This window comes from Triticum urartu, chromosome 1A (genome assembly GCF_056163025.1).
Source record: "Triticum urartu cultivar PI428250 chromosome 1A, HENAU_Tu73, whole genome shotgun sequence".
In the NCBI taxonomy this organism is placed as follows: domain Eukaryota; kingdom Viridiplantae; phylum Streptophyta; class Magnoliopsida; order Poales; family Poaceae; genus Triticum; species Triticum urartu.
Window position 1 is genome coordinate 9,872,500 of NC_141873.1, and position 22,381 is coordinate 9,894,880.

The 22,381-nt window shown below is 46.0% G+C and overlaps 1 protein-coding gene across 1 annotated transcript; it reads right to left on the bottom strand.

The window, feature by feature from the left end:
- Positions 1 to 442: 442 nt before the first annotated feature.
- Positions 443 to 10,452, bottom strand: LOC125533946 (uncharacterized). The gene is made up of 5 exons (XM_048697298.2): positions 10,311 to 10,452; positions 10,035 to 10,139; positions 1,451 to 1,599; positions 918 to 998; positions 443 to 809 (listed from the first exon to the last, which is right to left on the bottom strand). The coding sequence occupies exons 2-5, from the start codon at positions 10,129 to 10,131 to the stop codon at positions 618 to 620; spliced, it is 519 nt and encodes a 172-aa protein (XP_048553255.1). The 5' UTR covers positions 10,132 to 10,139; positions 10,311 to 10,452; the 3' UTR covers positions 443 to 617.
- Between the last annotated feature and the right edge of the window lie 11,929 nt (positions 10,453 to 22,381).

The window sequence follows — 22,381 nt, forward strand, 5'->3', positions numbered from 1 at the left end:
TCACTTTCGATATAGGCATAGTGTCGGTCTATAGGACTTTACTGTTGCGGATCTATCGGGTTTGCTACATTTCCTTTTGCCAGGCTTTTAGTGTTTGACTGGATATTATTCTGAAAGTTTTGTATCTGAAAAAAGCAATATAGAAAGAAGCTTCTTATAATAACTAGACTTGCCTGTATGAAAGCACGGATTGACAACTACTCCCTCTCTAAATAAATATAAAATGTCTTAAGTCTCTATACTATATTTAATAACAGGTAAAGATACTAATTTCGTAACATATATGTTGGCATCTTTCCCACAAACTTCATTAAATACGAAAAGTTTGATTAAGGGAAGTATACGCTTTAGTTTATCCTAGCGTTAGCAGTAATACTAGCAATAAAAAAATCATAATCTGTCGTAGAAGTAACAATAAAACCATGAGAGTATACTGAATAAATTAAAGTCGTAAGAAGCATCATTTTACATCGCTTTTATTTTAAATTCCAAATTTAATTCAGAAATGGAGTTGGCCATTATGTGTTTTCTGCCTTAGTCATGAGATCATGCACTCCTTATTAGTAGGAATGGAAAAGGACACATACACAAAGTTTGAAACTTTCTATGCCTTTCACTTATTTGCTACCTGCTGCACGCTGCGGGTTGCTCGTTTTGGCCTTTTTGATTTCCTTGGGTTCTTCGACTCCAACTTCGGTCGTTTTCCTCTTAACACGTTGCATCGCATCATATAGGGCATTAGCCAGTGTTCTTTGAGGAACAGCAGCCGGTGTGGTTTCTCCTGTCGTATTGACAATGTTGATTGCTCCCTGGAATGAACCACCATATGAAATCATGCTTGCTCATAGGCTAACAAGAGAGGAAGTTGTTGTTCTGTTTTGGGGCGGAGGGGGTGGGGAGGGGGGGGGGGGGGGTACCTCCATTGGATTAGGATACCATTCCAGTATTGGCCCACCGATCATGTCGCTGGTCATCTTCAGCTCGTATCTTCTAGGTTCCTGCACACCAAACCGAATCTCTTAAGTTTTTAAAACTGGATCAAGTCTGTCAAACAACCACTGGGTGCCTGCACCGATTTGAGCGAGGCAGAAACGAACTTCTACAGCCATCGTATTGATCCCATCAAAATAATCCTGGCCGTTAATCAGGCTCTGGGCCAATGTGCAGAAACAGAAATACTTGATTCCTTATTGGTAAATGATACAGTGGTACGAGCCTAAAAGAACAGATCATGTTCAAGGGGGTTAGGGTCTCGTAAGTTCGTTTCTTAAAATGAGGGGATACCAGAATATTCCAAACGACACACTCCATTTCCTACACTAGTTTGTGACCGCACAATTTGTCTTGCTACTAGATTATCCATGCTTTTGACGAAATAATATTAGTATTAGCATGCATGCCGGGCACATACGGCGAACTAGAAAGATAGACAACAATAATGCAAGCTCACCTTATCAGACCCAACAGCAATTTTAGCCAAGCATGTCATCGATATCGTAAGTCCTTCCAGGCGAACGGTCTTCTCTCCAGAATCATTGCCGCCCTGCAGGAGGAGTCCTTCGAAGTCTTTATGCTCCCGGCCCATTGCGGAAATGCACTCTGTTTGTATATAAATGATAAAAGAAATAATAAATGAAAGATGTAATTGTATTCATATATGCTCCCTCCGTGAAGCAATATAAGAGCATTTAGATCACTACTTTAGTGAACTATTAACGCTCTTATATTTGTTTACAGAGAAACTACATGGAAAAACCCTTGAAACATGGTGCTGGCCATCAGGATGCATCCTGTGTAGAGTTTGTCCACGGCTCCGTATCCTCCCAATACTCTTAACACAGCCCCGATCTTCCCATCCCGGCAAGTTCATCTATCCGCTCCACACGAGGTGACGCCGCCCCATCCATTAACGAGCCGCCAATTGCCCCGCCCTACTACGATCTATTGAGCCCTCTGTCCTACCTTCTGTTACCGACTCTACTCACGATAGGATTTGGAGGAGGGATTAGGTGACAGGAATTATATATCGACATTTCGTTTCGCTGATACATGCAAGGTTCATGCCTAAGCCATGTTAGTCTTATCCTCAACGCACCAGAACGTCTTATGTTTCTGTTATTTAGCACACACACTGAATAATAGCCAGAGGAACACTGTGTTCGTGCTGCGGCTAAATCGGTCATAGCAATTTGCTTTCTATTAGTTATTTGCTGCCAACCATCAGTCTATGGGATGGCACAAGATCAAAGCATTATTGTTGAAAGGTCAGTTTAATGACAGAGAAAAAAAAAAGGAAGAAACCAAAAAGAACGTGTCGCAAATCACTTTGTCCCTTGCGTTCGCCCTAGTCGTCCCTTTGTAACGCCCACGATGTGGTTTATACGCTGAGAATGAAGAATTATGACATGATGGCCTTCAGAGGAAAGAAATGGAAACAACTCATGAAATGCTCCGGATGGGTATGAAAAGAATTCTCGCAATCAAAAATAATTATGAGAGGATGGCAACAAGTTAGAACCACGCATCTCTGAGAGAAACGGTTAAGATTTGGAGGGAAAACTCTTCTTCGGTCTTCAAATGTTGAGAATGATGATGAGAACCACCATGACAATTGATGAGCCACTCCGGAACAATAAAGAATAGAAATGATGAACGGACGATGACAATGTTTTGAAAGCGATCTTGGTGAAGGCATTATGACTGATGAAAATTCATTCTTACATCAAACTTCGAAAAGAATTTGGGAATAGCTCCGGGAAAATTAGAAGAGTCAGGTAAGATCTTGGAAAAAGACCTGTGGGTTAGGGCCCACTCAAAAGAAACACCTTTCGAAAAGATTGCTTGAAAGATATTGCACCGGTTGAATTAAATGGCTTGAATGAGATAACAACCTCGAAATAGCTTGAACGGATTAAGAATGAAAATGCGAATCTTCTAAGATATCTTACACTCCGGAACAAATGAATAGCGATAGGTGAATGATTAAGAGGTGCACCGGCATGAGAAAAACATTTGAAATGAGGAAAGGATATGATCGACAAAGCTTGAATTGCAACCACCGGAGAAGAAAAGAGAACGAAGAATAATAAACTTGAAGCTCCGTTAGTATCTTCCTGAGAATCACAGGATAAGAACATTGATGGAAAAGAATGGAGAGACTTACCATCAATAAAGGATACTTGATTAAGAAATTTGAGTCCATGAAGAAAAAGGGTGGGAGGACGGAAAAACAAACGCAACTGGGGCAGATGGAAATGATACCGTTGAGAAAAAAACTTAGAATTGATCTCGCGAATGTTGGAATGATCGGATGAACTTGAAGAGAAACACGCCGGTTGGAAAAGAATTGACATGACAACCTCAGTGATCAAGAAGGATTAGTATTCACATAGAAATATGAGAACACCATTTAAAAAAGGTATGAAATCCACATTTGACAATGAAGCAGCTCAAATACCACAAACCAAAACAAAACAAAGGATTTGGCTTGGAAAATTAGCCGGAAACAAACATATGATAGAGATTTAGCCAATCCCATATCATGCATTTTTTGGAAAGATATTCTAGGAGCTACTTGAATTCCCACCTATAAACTCCTGAAACTTTCTAATTATGCAATCTAGTGTTGGGGATACAGTGGAAGCAATATATCTCACCCAACTAAACAATCCATATATCCAGTTGTATCCATCCATCAACACATAACCAAAAACACTCCGGAAATCGTGTACCTCAACCTTCGAAAAGCATCCGTTATACGAGCTGTGACTATACTCCCGAACTCCCGCCCCAATACTGGGTGGCGTCAAGGTTACCTCACCACTAACTACATAAAAGAGATTTTCGATGTCGGGGAAACTCAAGTATTCTAGAACTGCAACAATAAAATTGTGATGACAACACCTCGGAGCCCAACTCCCCGGGACACTGCCACAACCCCTAAATGTCAGGAGGCACCAAGAACAATGTTCTCGTCACAAGAATATCGGAACGATCCCAAGATACCCGCGTGATCCTAAATTTGTTTTCGTGAAATTTGAGGAGAGGAAAGTCAAAACATCTACGTCAGGAGGCCTCACCAGAGTGACGAAGGGGACTAAGGAGTAAAAATAATCCTACTCTCCGATATATATAATCCTAAAACTCAAAACATATTTGTTCTAGACTCAACAACGTCAGCGATTCGATCAAGCAGGGGGCTCCTAAGTCGGGGATGGCTCTGATTACCAACTTGTAACGCCCATGATGCGGTTGGAGCGGGGCGGCGGCACGGCTTTTGTCCGGTGAGATCGGACATGTCCGGCGGCGCGGAGGGAAGGTTTGCTAGGGTTTCATCTGCGAATTTTTGGAGGGGAAAGCATATTTATAGGTAGGGGAGCTAGGAGAGTCCAAATGAAGTGCGGTTTTCGCCCACATGATCGTGACTCACCATACCCATGACCACTCCATTCCTGCATCAGGATTCTCGGCGTCCACTCTGCTCCTGCCTCTCATCTTTGACTCGCCTATGCTGCCTTCTGCTGATGTCTGGACGTGCTAGATCCCAGATCCGGATTCGCATCCCCACCTGCCTACCATTATCTCTGCAGATTTCATCATGCCCGAGATATAGATAGTGCGTTTTGTAGCTTGCATTCGGTTCATCTAGGCCCGGCGATGTAGTTTATTTATGTTTGATATCCTATGTTGCATGACATTCTTGACCCGCATAAACCTTAAGGCACCTCTAGGCCTTCTGAGTAGGAATGGTCGAATCATTTCCCATAGCAAGGTCCGAGCGATGAAAATCGCGGCACGTGGGTATCAGAGGTTGCACGCGAGGAGTCATGCTCGAGATTTTGCATTGTTTCCCAAAGTGTGGCCATAACTAACCTTTCCCTCCTCTCACCGCTCTCTCTCTTCACTCTCCAATCTCACACAGACAACGGCAAGCACTAAATCTGGAATGCGAGCAATGACGGCCTTCACCAGCTTCACCACCTCACTCGCAGGCATTCGGCAATGACGGTAAGCCGTATGTCCTTGCACTCGATTTGGTCTACTAGGACTATGGTCGTATACCATTGCCACACTCGATATGCACACTAGGCTTCCAATCCATACCTCGGGTTAGATTTGATACACGAGTTATGAAATCTGCTAGATTTAACCGATTCGAGCGGGATCGAGTACTAGGGCAGAGGGGATAAATCCAATGATGTTGGGGGAGGGGGTTCGAGATGTGGTCATGGTGATAGAGAGGTTGTGAGATAGAGAAACGGAGAGATAGAGAGACGGAGTTGTGGGAGAGAAGACAGTAGAAGATAGACAGAGATATAGTTAGTTGGAAGAGGTAGTGGACTGCGGTGGTAGATGGGGTTCATGCCGATGGAGAGGTGGTGAGACAAATAGATAGAGATTGAGTTCTGGAAGAGAATACAGTAGAAGACAGAGAGAGACATAGGTGGTTGGAATATGTCGTGGAGTGCAGTGTTGGATGGGGTTCATGGCGTTGGATAGGTGGTAAGACAGAGAGACAAATTTGTGGAAGAGGAGATGGTAGAAGACAGAGTGCAATGGTGGATGAGGTTCAAAAAATTATGCATTCCTCGTTGATATTGCTCATATGTATTTTGTATTTGTCCCTTCATTGGTCTTCATTCATTTTGTTCATAATGCAGATTGACCATGCTGCTTCAGGGAAATCCAAGGGCAAGGAGGTTGTTTCAGCTGACAAGAAGGGCAAGGTGGTGGTGTAACATAACAACGCCATTCCATGAGGGCCAAGCCAACCCACTTATGCAATGTCATCCCTGGACGGAAGCTTGAGTGACTTCCAATGACACTGGAGATCACCAAACACTTCGTTGTGGTCGTGGAGGAATTCAAACTGAAGAAAAAAAAACTAATTGTGCCTGGAGGGTGACGATCTAGGTGATCAATGGCCAGCTCACCTTTAATCAAAGTTGGGACCCCTTCGCCGATGTTTACCAGATTAGGATCAGGTACCTCATCACCTTCAAGCTGATGACTCCAGATACCCTCAAGGTTACACTCTAGAGGACATCAAGGTGGTGACCAAGTGCAAGAAGCATAATGAGGCCTTTGCCATGAATGTGTAGGAAGTTCTCCCTTGCGTGGGTTGTGCCCGTTAAGCGTTGAACTATTTGGTTATGACTCGTGTTTAGTTATGGTATGGTATTTATCTATGTCCTTCTTCTCAGTGTGCTGGTAAACCTCATCAATCAGTGGTTATCAGACAACATGTGTTCAACCAAACATCACACACGCTACATCTGCCTAGAACAAGCCCACAGCCAAACACTGTGCGCGCGTTTTTCCACAGCTATGTTGCGAAGGATGCATGCTACCCAACTACGTGCACAACATGATTTTAGCGTGTTCACTCACCGAGGCCCAACTAGGTCACATATGCGAGGGGCAAAAAAATGATACAGACTACCAAACGCTAACCAAATGAGTCATCTCGCAAGCAGGTGGCCTCCATTGCGGACGCAACTCTCTCACCACGCCCTCTGCTCGTCAACCACTGTAGTTATGATGTTGCTTTCAAGTCATCTGGACTCTGCGTCTGGGTTCGTGCATCCTTCGTGTCCCGCAATGCGCAGCACACCCCGTCCGCTCTATGCCTCAGAGTAGCGCCAACATGCATCCCACAATATTCAAACCAACAACACCAACTTGGTTGTCATTTTATATGTACTCTATGATTACAATTATTTACGCATGCGGGGTGTTTATGATGTAGTACCCGGTAAAAACGAATAATTGATTGCTACCCCTCTTTGTTTAGCATTCGAATCACCATGCCTCCTTCAATCCGTACCCACCTCATCGTCTACCATTCAAGAAAAGGGGCTATATCTGCTGGGTCTAAGAGAAAGTATAAGACCTCTCCCAATGCGTTGGTGCTAAAGTGGGGTGCTATGTGTATTAAAATGCTTAGCAACTAATGTCGTCAATGCATCGGTGCTTAGGTTTTGTAGCTAAGCCTCCTCTATTTAATTGTTTAGTAATAAAACTCTTTCATGTATTGGTTGGTAGTCTTTTTGCCTAGGTTCACGTGCTTAGCATTGGTTCTTATTGAGGTCACCATAATGCTCTCTCTCGTCTTTAATTGCTTTACCACATTATTTTTCTGCCTATGTGGCACGCTTGGCACCTGTACACCGTGGAGCACTGGGAAGGGCCTAAGGCCCTTTTCAATGCATTGGTGTTAAGGTGGGGGTGCTAAATGCATTAAAAAGCATAGCAACTACTCTTTCCAATGCATCCTCTTTTAATGTTTTAACACCAAAACATCTTCATGCATTAGTTGATAGTCATTTTACATATGTCCACGTGCTTAGCACTGTTTTCTTCTGGGGTCACCATAATACTCTCGTTCTTCTCTAATTGCTCTGCCACATTAGTTTTTTGCCTATGTGACATGCTTAGCACTGGCACACCTTGGAGCATTGGAAAGGATCTAATAGGTCCTAGACAGCTGGCTATAAGATGTTCCACATCAGCCAAATCTTAACTGGAGGAGAGAGAAAATAGGAGTGAGAAGGGCGCCGGCACTTCATCAATCGCTAGTGATAGCAAAAGCTCCGATGGAATCGAGCCAACATGCAGCCCGCACAAGGACTAAAGGCAAGCGCCAGCCAATCAGTATGCCTTTCCCTGCATCTTTCTTCATGCAAGCTTTATATACTATTACTATAGCTAATCTACTGCCAGTTTTTTATATAAGGCTGGTCATAGTGGGGAGTAACTTAGACTAGTGTCATATGCATGACACTAGTCTAAGTTACTATCTCCATAGTGCAAAGTATCTTAATAGTAGTGTTATAGTTTGTTTCATTTATTGCTTTATAGACTCATTTTACCTCGGTAAGCGCTATGTTACAGTAACATATTATGTTACTCCAAACATCTCTCTCCTCATTAAATACTTGCCACATAAGCAAAATTATCTTGGATGTGTTAAGTTACTATCTAAGTTACCCCACTATGGCTAGCCTAAGCAGGCTATATAGCTGACCTGGCAGTGCTATAGAGCCGGCAGCAGGCTCTTCTAGCTTTGCTCCACTTCCCAAGGGAGTGCGCGGACCCCATTAGGGATATATTGCTTATCAATGCAAGCAGCGACTTTTGCAAACTCCACCGCTTCTTCCCTGTTTGAGGGAATCGCGAGGAGAAGGTAATATGACTATTGCACACACAACGCACTTTGTCAACCTGACTTCACTGTACTGCACGTCTAGCGGTATGATTCATGATCACGGCCTGAAGTATGTCCTCTGGTAATTGCTACTAAATTTTGATTTTGTACCAGCGTATCCTACCTATTCCCTAATAGTAAGGTCTGTTGGCGCTGCCTCCTCGCAGCGCCGCTTCTTCTACCTCGAGGTGCATCACACAACTCTCTCCTCTCGATTTCTCTCTCAACACCAAGAACATATATAACCAGGGAACACACGCACACGCACACACACTCACACTGGCACCAGGGAAGAGGAACAATGGCTTTGCCAAAGAGACTTCCTGGGTGACCAGACCACTTGGTGGCTACATCTTTTGTCTGGCCCTCATGTCTTGAACTCTATCCATCCATATGGCTTGGCCAGCACCTGTGACTAATCCAACTACATGCATGCATGAATTACTTACTCAACGATTCTCTCGGCTAGGACTCAACAAACTCTTGCATGCACAGCTACTCCAACAAACTGAGCGATCTGCCGGTTCACCCAACCAAATTTGATTCACTCCGTCACACTCCAGTCTCCGTCAAGTCTTGCCGTCTCTCACGGCGGTGCCATATGGCACAACACCATTGGCATCTCGCCGTGCTCCCCACATCTCACGGCAGCCCGGCAGATCGGCATCTCGCCTTCTTCATGCGTCAAGTTGAAGCTTAACGGGACAAATATCACCCTACACCAGACTACTTGCCAAACGAAAATAGAATGCAGAGACATCTTGACAATATTAGTGCTAACATGGTCTAAATTCACATTTTATTGAGTGTTGCTAGTTGAGTACTCACTTTCTCCAAAAATATAGCTATTTGTTAGTCCATCTTAACAGCGTCTCCAACAGTTGTCATACCCGTAAAATAACCATCGTTTAGGGGAAGATGGGTTCAAAAAAGCTCTTGGACAGTTCCCGTAAATGTATATTTTTTACGAGAAGGATCCCATAAATTCTCCAAAACATCGCCTTTATCTATGCTAAGATGGCCCTTCCCAAAAATGTTTAACGTCAGCTAACCGCCACGCGAGTTCGCCGTGCCGCCTGCCCGCCGCCCGAGTTCGCCCTCGCCATCGTGCCACCGCCCAAAACTACTTTTGTGGGAAGTTTTATCGAAACTAAAAAAACACCTCATCTGTCAACTTTTACGAAATTTTACGAACACCCCGTATGACCACTTTTACGAGGTTATTTTCGGAGCTGTTGGAGATGCTCTTAGCCAAGCTATTGCAATCTAAGTTGATTATTTTTGCAGATGTTGGAAAAGTACATCTTTGGCCCCTATTTACTATGTAGAGATGCATAGTATGAACAAATTACCAGAAGTCGGTAGGAAAATCAAAAATCAAATGCTGGAGACAATTCTATCTAGTGTAGCGCACACAGCAAAAGAAGACCGTCCTCATAAAAAGGACAACTGCACAAAATAAGTAGCAAGAAGCTTCCAGTGAACTCAATAACGTCGGCTGCACTAGCTGAAATCAATAAGAAGACATGAAGCAGATCGATTTGTCGATCACCTACTGAGCAAAGGAAACAAGATTAAATGAAGGAAGCTAATATCCAGGCATTGTTAGCTTCGGAGCAAGCATGTTAACCATTTTTTTTCATTGTGACACTAAAACTCTAAAAGGTCAGTGGTTCAACTTACTAATTAATCAACAAGCTGGGAGGGGAAAACCCCAAAGCTAGGTAGACTATGAGTGCTAGTAGTATACATTACTGGTTCTCACAAGTACGAATGGATATATATTGGTTCGAGCTAGAAACTATCCTTGATTTAACTGGATGCATACCTTTGACTCTTGCATCAACTGATATTGAGGACGAAGCTGCTTCTAGAATGGGCTCAAGATCAGGCTTTGGAACGTTACGCAGTTCCTTACTAGCCATAGGAAACCCTTGTAAAAAACAGAACGAAAAAATGTATGGATTATTTCATTTGGAAGATATACACCTCAGAAAAATGAAGGAATTACTACAATTACCCTGTAAATGACAAGTTAATATATATGCACATACATACAACTTGCTAGTAATCTAGGACGCTCACGAAGGAGCTTGGGACTTACCAGTTACCACTGCCTAGAGCAATGCCCACCGTGCAACTATGCTAAGAGACCACGGATTTGTGAGGCTAGATGCTTCAGATGGATCCACGAAGAAACAGGCTTAATCTATATAGCATGCAGAAGCTAATTGAAGTTCTAAATAAGTTGGAAGTTCCATTGACTTGACCTATGTAATAGAATAGTACAACCAGTTCTGTCCATTCTAGGCCTAACAGCGGCTGATATGTGGGTCCGACATGGGAGATTTAAACGTTCAGTTGATGCAAGCCAGTAAGCAGGAAGCAGAAGCGCTGGTACAATATCAGTTTGGAAGATCCAAGTGCAGGTTTTTCCTAGGTTTCATCAGTTTTTTATTTACTTTTAACGTTTTCATATTTCCCGTGGATGATCTCGAGGGCATCTACCTATTGTTCTCACAAGTAACAGGACCCAGTGACCAAACAAACTGGAATTGCAGTCTACTTACCATAGCCTGACATGGCCATTGTTAAAATTGGTACTTCAACTACTGCCAACCAATAAGCTGAGCTGCATGTTGTAGTTGCAGAGCCCTACAATTAATGCACCGCATGTGTTGCGCCGGCCACCGGAGGTCCCAATCCGATACAATGAACAGCATATGTAAATCCTCATGCCTAGTTTGACTTCAGTACTGTACTCGATAAAACTTATCAAGCGTAAGTGTTATTTTGAAAAGGAAGAGCACGTTGACCGTCCGTATAAAGTTGTGGTGCTACCAAAATAGAAGATAATGTTCGGTGTTTACCGAAAAAAGGCTTTCGCCCCGCTTTATATATAAAGTATACTGCCCAAGCCACAAACAAGCATACGAGTCCAGCCACAACACGCCCAAGGCGTGGAGGTCCAACACACACACAAGCACAACACAAGGTATCAAGGTTAATGCTGAGGGCACAGCTCTACAACCCCCCCAAAAAAAGAGGCCGGCACACCGGCACACCGGAGATAACTGGACGCCTAATCTGGCTTTGGAGGAGGCGGTGGAAGCGGAGGCGCCACACGGAAGGCCATCGCTCGAAGGTCGGAGATGAGAGTGTTGATGGCGTTCCGATCCTGGATGTGGCTAAGCGGCCGCCAGAGCTGCAAGAAACCACACATTTTAAAAAGCGTCCGTCGCACGCAGAAGAGGAGAACGCTGGATGACAAGCCTATTGCGCACGGTCCAGAGCGTCCAGGCTAGCACCCCAACACATAGCCACCTAATGTGGCGGTGACGGGGGGTAGAGGCCCGAATCTCTGCCAGCAAGTCGGGGAAGTTGGTGTTGCACCAAGTTCCACCAACCACGTCGCGGAAGCAGGACCAAAGCAACTGGACGGCCACGCAAGAGAAGAAGTTGTAGTTAGCATCTTCAGCTATGCCACGGAGGGGGCACATGTCGTTGCCAGGCCCGTTGCGCTTGCGCACCTCAACACTAGAGGGCAAGCGACCACGGATCAACTGCCAGAGAAAGATCTGATCTTCAATGGGAGGCGGATATCCCATATCAAACTAAACGGCTCCGGGACTGTAGATGGGGCAATCGCTTGATAGAGGGACTTGGTCGAGAAGCGGCTCGAAGTCTCTAGTCGCCACGAGAGGGGGTCCTCAGCGTTGTCCACGTCAAGAGGTTGAAGGGCGATGTCCTAAAGGAGAGCATCCCAAGCGGCGACCTCAAGGGGGCCAAAAGGTGGACGGAACACGAGGCGCCCTAAGTCAATAAGGGCTGCCTCCACGAAGATCCGAGGGTCGGCCGTGATGGCAAAAAGCTCGGGGAACCGGGCAGCAAGAGGGAGATCAACAACCCAACGGTCGAACCAAAGCAAGGTCGAGGCACCAGATCCCACAGAAATGGAAGTGCCAATGTGGAGGACTGGCATGAGTTGGACCACGGCTTGCCAGAACTGGGATCCTCCCGAGCGCTGGCAGAAGGCAAGGGGTTGGCACCAAAGGTATTTGGAACGAATGATGTCCAACCATAGGCCTCCCTCACCGTTGGCAATCCGCCACAGCCAACGTGTCAGGAGAGCAATATTCATGCGCCTAGAGGCCATGATCCCAAGACCCCCTGGTCTTTAGGTTTGCAGATGTTTGGCCAGCTAACCATGTGGTATTTCTGCTTGTCCCCCTCAACCGCCCAGAAGAATTTGGACTGGTATTTGGCAATCTCCTGATGCAGAGTCTCATGTAGGCTATAGAAGCTCATCAGGAACCAGAGGAGGCTGGAGAGGGAGGATTTGATCAGAATCACCCGGGCGGCCTCGAATAGCCACCTGCCCCTCCAAGGTTCCACCCGGTGCTGCAGGCGGGTTATGGTCGACCACAGGTCCGCCACTGTGAGCCTGTAATCGCTAATGGGAATCCCCAAATAAGTGGTGGGGAAGGAGCCCAGTCTATAGTTAAGATGATCGGCCATCCCTTGGCACTCCTCGTGGGAGTAGCCAAGGATCATCACCTCGCTCTTGTCAAAGTTGATCATGAGGCCCGACATCTGCTGGAAGCAGAGGACGAGGAACTTAAGGTTGGCGATGTCAGAATCCGAACCCTCGATTATGATGATGGTGTCATCCGCGTACTGAAGAAGGGAGACCCCTTCCCCTCCCACCAGATGGGGCACCACCCCACGAATATGGCCAGCAGCCTTGGCCTTATCGAGGATAGTTGCCAGGCCATCCACCACCATGTTGAAGAGGAACGGGGAGAAGGGGTCGCCCTGGCGAACCCCACATAGGGTGGGGAAGTAGGGTCCAATCTCTCTGTTGACGATTATTGCGGTTCGACCGCGCGAGACAAGCTGCATGACGCAGGTGACCCAGTGATCGTCGAAGCCCTTGCAGAGGAGGACTTCATGAAGGAATGACCACTGAACCGTGTCATAAACTTTATGAAAGTCTAGCTTCAGAAAGACCGCATGTGGGCGCTTTACGTGGACTTCATGCAGGACTTCGTGGAACACCAACACCCCATCGAGGATGAACCGGCACTGGTACGCATCGGTGTTATACAAACGGTTTTTAACCCCTTTCCATAACGGCATTTGGAACCGTCGCCAAGTGAGTGTGGGCGATAGGGGGGGGGTCCTTCCCACACGACCTAGAAACCGTCGGGGATAGGCCCTCCTGGGACATAGGCTGGGGCAAAAGGAGCTCATGTGTGATCGGGCGAGGCATCGAAACCCTATCATTTCCGTTCATATGTACATCCAACATGGTGAATCCAGAAAAACATTTCTGTTCATATGTATATCACACACAGTCAATCCAAGGAATACGTTTCGGTTCTTATGTACATCCCACACAGTCAATCCAGGGAAAACGTTTCCTTTCATATGTACATTCCACACAGTCAATATAGGGAAAACGTTTTTGTTCGAATATACATCCCACACAGTCAATCCAGGGAAAAGTTCCGGTTCGTATGTACATCCCACACAGGTTTATTTATAGGCTCGTGTGTGATAGGTGTAACTATCACACATGCTCTGCCTTGGTTAACCATTTGCTTTTATCAACTACATCACACACGATTTGATGAAGAAAACTGTGTGGCATTGGGCTATCCATCACAAGCGCTTTTACTGCTAGAACCGTTTGCGAAGTTCCATGACACATTTAGCAGGTTTATTAGTTTACAATTAATAATTCTAGTATTACGCAAATACACATTTCATATCGAACAGTTGTTTGCCAATTTCATATCAGGCACATAAATATATTTTAATATCATAGTACGATAGCTACCTGAAAATAGCATAGTACAACATATAGCTAGTTCAACTTTATAAGAACAATATTACAACAATATATTCGTTCCCCTAATCGAGATCATCTAGGCTCATCTTATCCACCTCTGCTTTCAGTTTAGTAAGAACCTCTTGTGCACTGGCCAACTGGGTAAGTGCCTCCTCCTTCGTCAACACCATCTTAGCAAAGTCTGATTAAAAAAATCTGAGCTCATTCTCCACCTTCCTCTTTTTATCCCGCATCTTCCAATATTCTTCAGCGTTGACAACACTTTCTCTAAGCCGACCTCTGTTCTCTTCCTCATACATGCTCCAGAGTTTTGCTAGGCACATGTTCAAAGACTGTGGCCACTCTTGATCAACCCACTCCATATAAGAACACTTCCGTTCATCCTATAATATTTAAAACTAGACCAGTAACAATTGTAGGGGAAATGGGTTTATAGCAATATAGAAATCAGCAATGCTTATTTTGAAAAACTGAAGAAACATGTGAATTATGACATATCTTCTCAATAAGATCAATGTGCTAATGAATTAATTGCTACTGAGAGAACAACCAAATCCTGAAACATTAGAAGCTATAATTAACGACAACAACGCTACATGTTCTTACTCATGTACAATAAATAACAAATTGAACATTTTATGAGGAAGGTAAATATAACTGCAACAACATAGCGACAGTGTTTGGATGGCAGCAAATTGATACTAACAGGAGTGTACATGCACAAATTTAGTAACATATAACTAATAGCACTAAGGCCGTCCACTATGTATGCCAAAACTGGTGTAAAGACAACTGTTGCTACATCTCGCACCGGTGCCCTGCACTGGCGAGCCGATGCAGCGGAAAAAATCAGGGACCTGGAGTCAGGAGCACCTAGGTGCTCTGATGCCTAGTTCCTCCGTTCCATAAAGATTTAGTATTTTACTGCTTGGCTACTCGGATGTGTGGACGAAAGTTGGCTGCACAAACTGTTGAAGTGGTGCCAAATAATTTTCTAATGGCACCGCTGATGAGATGGCAACATTTTTAGATACTAGGTACAAACTGTGACACTGTCTTATGATGCGTTTGGTTGAAGGTGTGGTATGAATGGGTTGGGACCGTGACAGTGTCTGAATCACATCTAAGAAATTATTTGTAACAATGAAAGATGGTCTAACCTTCTCTACACATGCCAGAAACTTCCTCCCACTGTCCACTGATTCAACCGTAACTAGATTCACGCATGGAGATTGATGGTGACAACGAGCAAATTGATCTTCGGCCACCCCACTCCATTTGTTGCCACTGATGGTCCTAGGGAGCTACAAGAGGAAGAAATGACTCAAATCGACTGCCTGGTAAACATCCTTCATTCCAAGTCATAGCCCGAGAGAGAGAGAAGAGAGGCATACCCGGGTGGTGAAGGAATTGTCGTCGGAGGAGGAACCGTTGGAGAGGTCTTTGAAGAAGACCATGGCGACCCCAGCGGTAGGATGCGTGACGGCAAGAGAGATGAAGCAAGCGAGGAAGCAGCTATAGCTTAGGAAGGAAGAAAGGAAGTAAGGAGGAAACAGGGGAAATGTGACTTGTGGTCGGGGAGAAAAGGGGGTGGGGAAGGGGGGAGGGGGTAAATATTTTTGTGGTAGGCCAAAATTTTGGAAATGTGGAGGGAAACTTTGCGCGGTGCCGCCGCACACCATTCACTTTCAACGATTGTGTGCATCGCAAACGATTCTTCTGCTTTACGCACATGGGATGAGTTTGATAATTTATATTTTGGTGGAAATTTCCCCGGGTACGTTGTTGCATAATTTAACATCGCTTACTAATTTGGGCACACAAAAGAGCGTACAGCAGACATACCACACTTACTGAATCGAGCAATTTTAGTAACTAAAAAGAGCCAGTTGACCTTGATATGTCCATTTTGCACCATGCTTTTATATCGATATTTATTGCATTATGGGTTGTTATTACACATTATGTCAGAATACTTATGCCTATTCTCTCTTATTTTACAAGGTTTACATGAAGAGGGAGAATGCGAGCAGCTGGAATTCTGGGCTAGGAAAGGAGCAAATATTAGAGACCTATTCTACACAGCTCCAAAAGTCTTGAAACTTCACGGAGGCATTTTTTGGAATTAATAAAAAATGATGAAGAAAAAATCAACCAGAGGGGGGCCACCCACCATCCACGAGGGTGGGTGGCGTGCCTAACCCCCTGGGCGCGCCCCCTACCTCGTGGGCCCCCTGGCAGGCCTCCGGAGCCCATCTTATGCTATATGAAGTCTTTTACCCTGAAAAAAAAATCATAAGCAAGCTTTCGGGATGAAACACTGCCGCCACGAGGCGAAACCTTGGCGGAACGAATCTAGGCTCCGGTGGAGCTGTTCTGCCGGGGAAACATCCCTCCGAGAGGGGGAAATCATCGCCATCGTCATCACCAATGATCCTCTCGTCGGGAGGGGGTCAATCTCCATCAACATCTTCATCAACACCATCTCATCTCAAACCCTAGTTCATGTCTTGTATCCAATCTTTGTTCCAAAATCTCAGATTGGTACATGTGGGTTGCTAGTAGTGTTGATTACTCCTTGTAGTTGATTCTAGTTGGTTTATTTGGTGGAAGATCATATGTTCAGATCCTTTATGAATATTAATACCCCTCTAATTATGAATTTGAATATGATTTGTGAGTAGTTACATTTGTTTCTAAGGACATGGGAGAAGTCTTGCTATAAGTAGTCATGTGAATTTGGTATTCGTTCGATATTTTGATGAGATGTATGTTGTCTCTCCTCTAGTGGTGTTATGCGAACGTCAACTACATGACACTTCACCATTGTTTGGGCCTAGAGGAAGCATTGGGAAGTAATAAATAGATGATGGGTTGCTAGAGTGACAGAAGCTTAATCCCTAGTTCATGTGTTGCTTCGTAAGAGGCTGATTTGGATCCATATGTTTCATGCTATGGTTAGGTTTACCTTAATATACTTCTTTTGTAGTTGTCGATGCTTGCAATAGGGGTTAATCATAAGTGGCATGCTTGTACAAGGATGGGCAGCACCCAAGCACCGGTCCACCCACATACCAAATTATCAAAGTAACGAACGCGAATCATATGAGCGTGATGAAAACTAGTTTGACGATAATTCCCATGTGTCTTCGGGAGCGTTTTGCTTCATAGAAGAGTTTGTCTAGGCTTGTCCTTTGCTACAAAAAGGATTGGGCCATCTTGCTGCACCTTGTTTACTTTCATTACTCATTACCCGTTGTTGGGGATATGATTACTACAGGTAAACCGGCTAGGAGTGGCCGGGTTAGCTCAATGAAGATAGAAGCCCATGAAGACGTGAGGATGGAGGTGCTTTATGAAGGCCCAAGGCCCAAAGCCGGGTTAAGGCCTGTAGATGTAAACTGACTCTTTCATGTAACTTGTATTGTAAGTTAAAGGAATAGAGACCGAGCCAGACACGTTTATGATCCAGCCTCAGGACTTTGTAACCGGCGGGCGTCAACCTATGTATATAAAGGGACGACCCGGCCGCAGTTTAGTGACAACAGACAACTACTCGAGAACAAGGCAAAGCGGATTCGCTCCCTGGTCATCGAAACCCTAGCAATACCAATCACAACTAGACGTAGGCTTTTACCTTCAATGAAGGGGCCGAACTAGTATAAAATCCCTCGTGTCCCCTTGTACGGTTTAACCCCTTTAAGCTAACCCGTAGGGATGGCTCCACGACTAAGTCCTTTCACGAGGACATCTACCGTGGCAAACCCAGGACAGTTGGCGCCCACCATGGGGCTATCGCACGACGGTTTCGTGTTCTTGAAGGGCAGCTTTGATGGACTCAAGGGATACGTTCTGGGCCGGATGACGAAGATTCGTCGCGGCAAGCTCTACATCGACGATGCAGGAAGGGGTCCCGAGGCCGGTTCGATCGAACACGGGTACCGGGTCCCCTTTGGTGGGATTCACATCTTCATCGGCAAGATCGGCGAACCGGGCCCTGAGCTGGACACCTGCACCGACATCATCGAGACGGCTCAGCGTGCAAGTGTCACATCCCTAGCTGCTGGTACTCCCTGGTGTTTTGCATCTTGTTGCATCATGTTTAAATTCTATTTAAGTTGAAATGGGGATTGACCAAACCCTAGCATCAGAAAGAATTCAACCAGGTTCAAATAAAAATATTTTCAATGAACCCAAAATGCCTTCCCAAAAACGTTCATCATCTTTGGATTGGTCTAGAACCGCTGCCAAAAATGGTGCACATTTTTCTAGGACACTTTGGATTTTTGAATCAATCCATAAGTATTTGAAATGGACATTTAAATCTTATAAATATTTTTAATTGTCCAAATAATCCTAAAAGTACTTGAGGACTGTTGGGAAATATTTCAAAGGTGCCCAAAATTATTTTCAGGATTTTACCAAGTGGTTTAGTATTTTTACTAAATCAGAAATAAATTATAGAAATAGAAAAGAAAACTAAATAGGAAAAGAGAGGGACTTACCTGAGTTACCTATCGCGGCCCAGCTGGCCTGCCCACCAGGCGGCCCAGCCACTGCCTCCTGCTGTCGTCTTCCTGCTTGCCAGAAGGACGGGCGCGTGCCCGACGCGCGCGCACCGCCGCCCGGCCACCTCCTGCTTGCCGTTCCCCCCCTCGACGCTCTGGAGATGCCACGCGACCCCCCTGGAGCCGTATGGATCCCCGACACCTCCTCTCCCCTTCTTTGTCTCGCTCTCTCTCCCGCAGCCGAACGCCACGGTCGCCGCCGATCGCTGCCACCACGGGCACCGGCCTGCCCTAGCCCCATGGACGTGTCCCCGAGCTCCGCTTTCGTTCTCTACGTCCTACACACCGAGCCACGCATCTCGGGATGCCCTAGAACATCGCCATCGCCGTCATCATCAACCTCTGCCCCGACGATCGCCGCCGTTAAATTCATCATCGGCCGGCCTTCCCCGAGCCCACTGAGCTTCTCTACGTGACCGCTGTGAGCTCCCGATCTGAACCCCTCTCTTCCCCGCCTAGTTTGCGCCACGTAGCCTCGTTCTCACCGAAGCCGATAGCTCCTCGCCGCCGGCCATGTTGCCGCCGTCGTTTTAGCCACTGAGGCTCGCGCCCGGTTGTGTCATCGCGCTTAGAATACTTCGAGAAGCCCGGTACACCCAGCTTCTCGTCCTGCCGTGCCTTGTAGTGTCGCTCCCGTCGTTTCCCAAACTCCGGCAGCCGCCATGGACGATGAGCTCGATGCTCCTGTGCTCTCTTGCTCGCCCCAGCACCACCAACATGCTCACTGTGTCCCCGGGAAGCGAACACGCCTCGTCGTTTGCTCTAGCCCGCCGCTAAACCTCGTTGTCGGCATCGTTTCCGGCCACCCAGCGGCTCCCGTCCGGTCTTTTGGATGCGGACGAGCAAGAGCTCCTCCCCTGTGTGCTCAGCGCGCCAAACCACTGCCCGAAGCTCAAATCCGAGCCACGCCGCCGTCGTTTTGGTCGCCGCCGACCAGGCTCCGGCGACTCTCGACATGTCCGTCATTAGCACTAATGACCCCTCTAATCACCACCCCATTAGTCACTTACATATGGGTCCCACGCCTTTAGCTAACCATAGTTTAATTCCTATTTAACTTTAGTTAATCATAGTGGCCCCACCCGTCAGCGTTGACCTCGCTTACGTGGCCTTGACGGGCCCCAACTGTCTGTGACCTAGGCAACACTTGGTCACTGACCAGTGGGCCCCACTGGTCAGGTTTGACCTGGACCGAGCCATTGACCTGCTGACGTCACTATGAGGTCATGCTGACACAATAATTCTGTTCTGGAATTTAAATAAATCTTAAATGATTTATTATTTTCGGAAAAGGCCCAAAACTTCTAAAAATCATATAATATCAACCGTAGCTCAGAATGAAATAATTTATATATGAAAAATGATCAAAAAATCCAATCTATCCATTTATGCTACTTTCATGCATGAAAAACCAACTTATACCCATTGTATAAGTGAAAACATTCAAATGGCATTTTAAATGCTCAAACTAGAGTTTGCATTTGAACCTTTGGTTCAAATGGACTCCCTTGCGCTTGTTGCTAGCTGCATTAGCTCAATTCACAGCATATTGCCATGTCACATTCATGCATCATATTGTTGCATTGCATTGATTGTGTTTCCCTCTGTTGCCGGTGTTTGCCCCCTCTCAGTAGATGACGTTCCGACGATTTGATCGTTGACACTGATGAAGACTCAATGCTATCTTCAGAAGTGCCAGGCAAGCAAAACCCCCTTGTTCATTCTGATACAATCCCACTCTCTCGCTCCTGCTCTCTTTTACTGCATTAGGACAACAACGTTTCAACCGTTACATGCTGCGGTAGTTGAACCCCTTTCCTCTGCATGACTTGTCATTGCCACAGTAAATAGATGAAACCCACTAGCATGAGTAGGAGTTGTTTGAGCCTTGATGTGCCTACTCATTCATGCTTGTTTGTCATGCCTTCTAGTGCTTAGAGTTGAGTCGGGTCTGATTCATCGAGAATGAATTGGAACGTGGTGAACATGTCCTACCGTTCAGAGCTAAGTGTGTGAACACGATTTGGTAAAGGTAGCGGTGAGAGGCCATGTAGGAGTACATGGTGGGTTGTCTCATTGCAGCCGTCCTCAGGAACTGAGTTCTGTGTTTGTGATCCATGAACAGTTACTACCACAAATTGGGCTCCGGGCGCTCCAAGCTCTCTCGACTTATTAATCAACCTGATCTCTGTCCAGGAGTTGCAACAAGTTTCTGGTGTTTGTAGGTAGTGTTAGTAGTCTACCAGGTGGCACCCGGTATAGGTGGGCTTGGGACAGACTAGGCACAGTGGCACGGTGTACCAAGTGGCACCCGGCTGGTGGGCTTGGGAACCCTGCACACATCGTTTGGGCCCGTGAGCGACACCCCGGCCGGATCTCCTTGCGGATGGAACCCGAATAGGCGATAAACCTGGACTAGAGACTTGTCGGTTAGTCAGGTCGTGGCCGACTCCCTCGCCAGACTTCCGCTTGAAGGTTGCCGAGATACACGATGTGTACATGGTGGTAATTGGCGAGAGCGTGTGTGAAGAAGTACACCCCTGCAGGGTTATCATTATCTATTCGAATAGCCGGATTCCTCGGATATGGAAACTTGGACCCCTTGCACCGTTCATAGACAAGTGAAAGTGGATACTCTAAAATGCGCAAGATAAGCGTGAGTGCTATGGATGGCGTTCTCGTAGGGAGATGGGAGCGGATCCATAGTGGAGTATTGATATGGTGAATATGTGGACTCATGTGCGCCACCTCAACAGAGTTACTTGAAGTCGTAGTTCAGGATAGCCACCGAGTCAAAGCTGGCTTGCTACAGTCAAACTCCACCACCTCTTTGTTGATACCGATGCATATGTAGTTAGTTCTGATGTAAGTCTTGCTAGGTACATTTGTACTATCGTTTGCCTACTCTATGTTTTGCAGAGAGACTTCAGTCTCGCTAGTAGTTCCACATGGACTTCGACGTTTAGCCTGTTACCTCAGCTACGATCTGGTATCCTTGGGAGGGTCTTGTAGATAGTCAGGCTTCTCAGCCTTTTTCATTTGTAGATGTCTGTACTCAGACATGTTAAGCTTCCGCATGTGCTTTGACTTGTATGCTCTGAATGTTGGGTCATGAGACCCATGCTTGTAATATCTCACTCCTCGGAGCCTAATGAATAAATACTTGAGTCGTAGAGTTATGTTGTGATGCCATGTTGTATTTACACATATGGAGCATATTGTGTGTATGATTGAAATGCTTGGTATGTGTGGGATCCGACCACCTAGTTGTTTATCCTTGGTAGCCTCTCTTATGGGGAAATGTAGTCTTGTGCTTCCATGAGCCATAGTAGTCAGCTACAGCCCGGTTCACCGGAGTCCTGCTAGCCCAGCACTACTGCTCCGGAGCACTTGACTGGCCGGCATGTGATTCACCTCGTTCCTGTGTCTGTCCCTTCGGGGAAATGTCACGCGGTGACATCCGGAGTCCTGCCTAGCCCGCTACAGCCCGGGTTCCTGGAGTCCTGTTAGCCCAGTGCTACAACCCGGATTCACACGCTGTTGACCGACATGCTCGACGTTGTTTCATGTATGCCTGTCCCCGTAAGTTAGTGCCACTTTGGGTTCACGACTAGTCATGTCAGCCCGGGTTCTCTGTCATATGGATGCTAGCCACACTATCATATACGTGAGCTAAAAGGCGCAAATGGTCCCGGGCCATGGTAAGGTGACACTCGTGGGAATACCGTGGGTGAGGCCGCAAAGTGATATGAG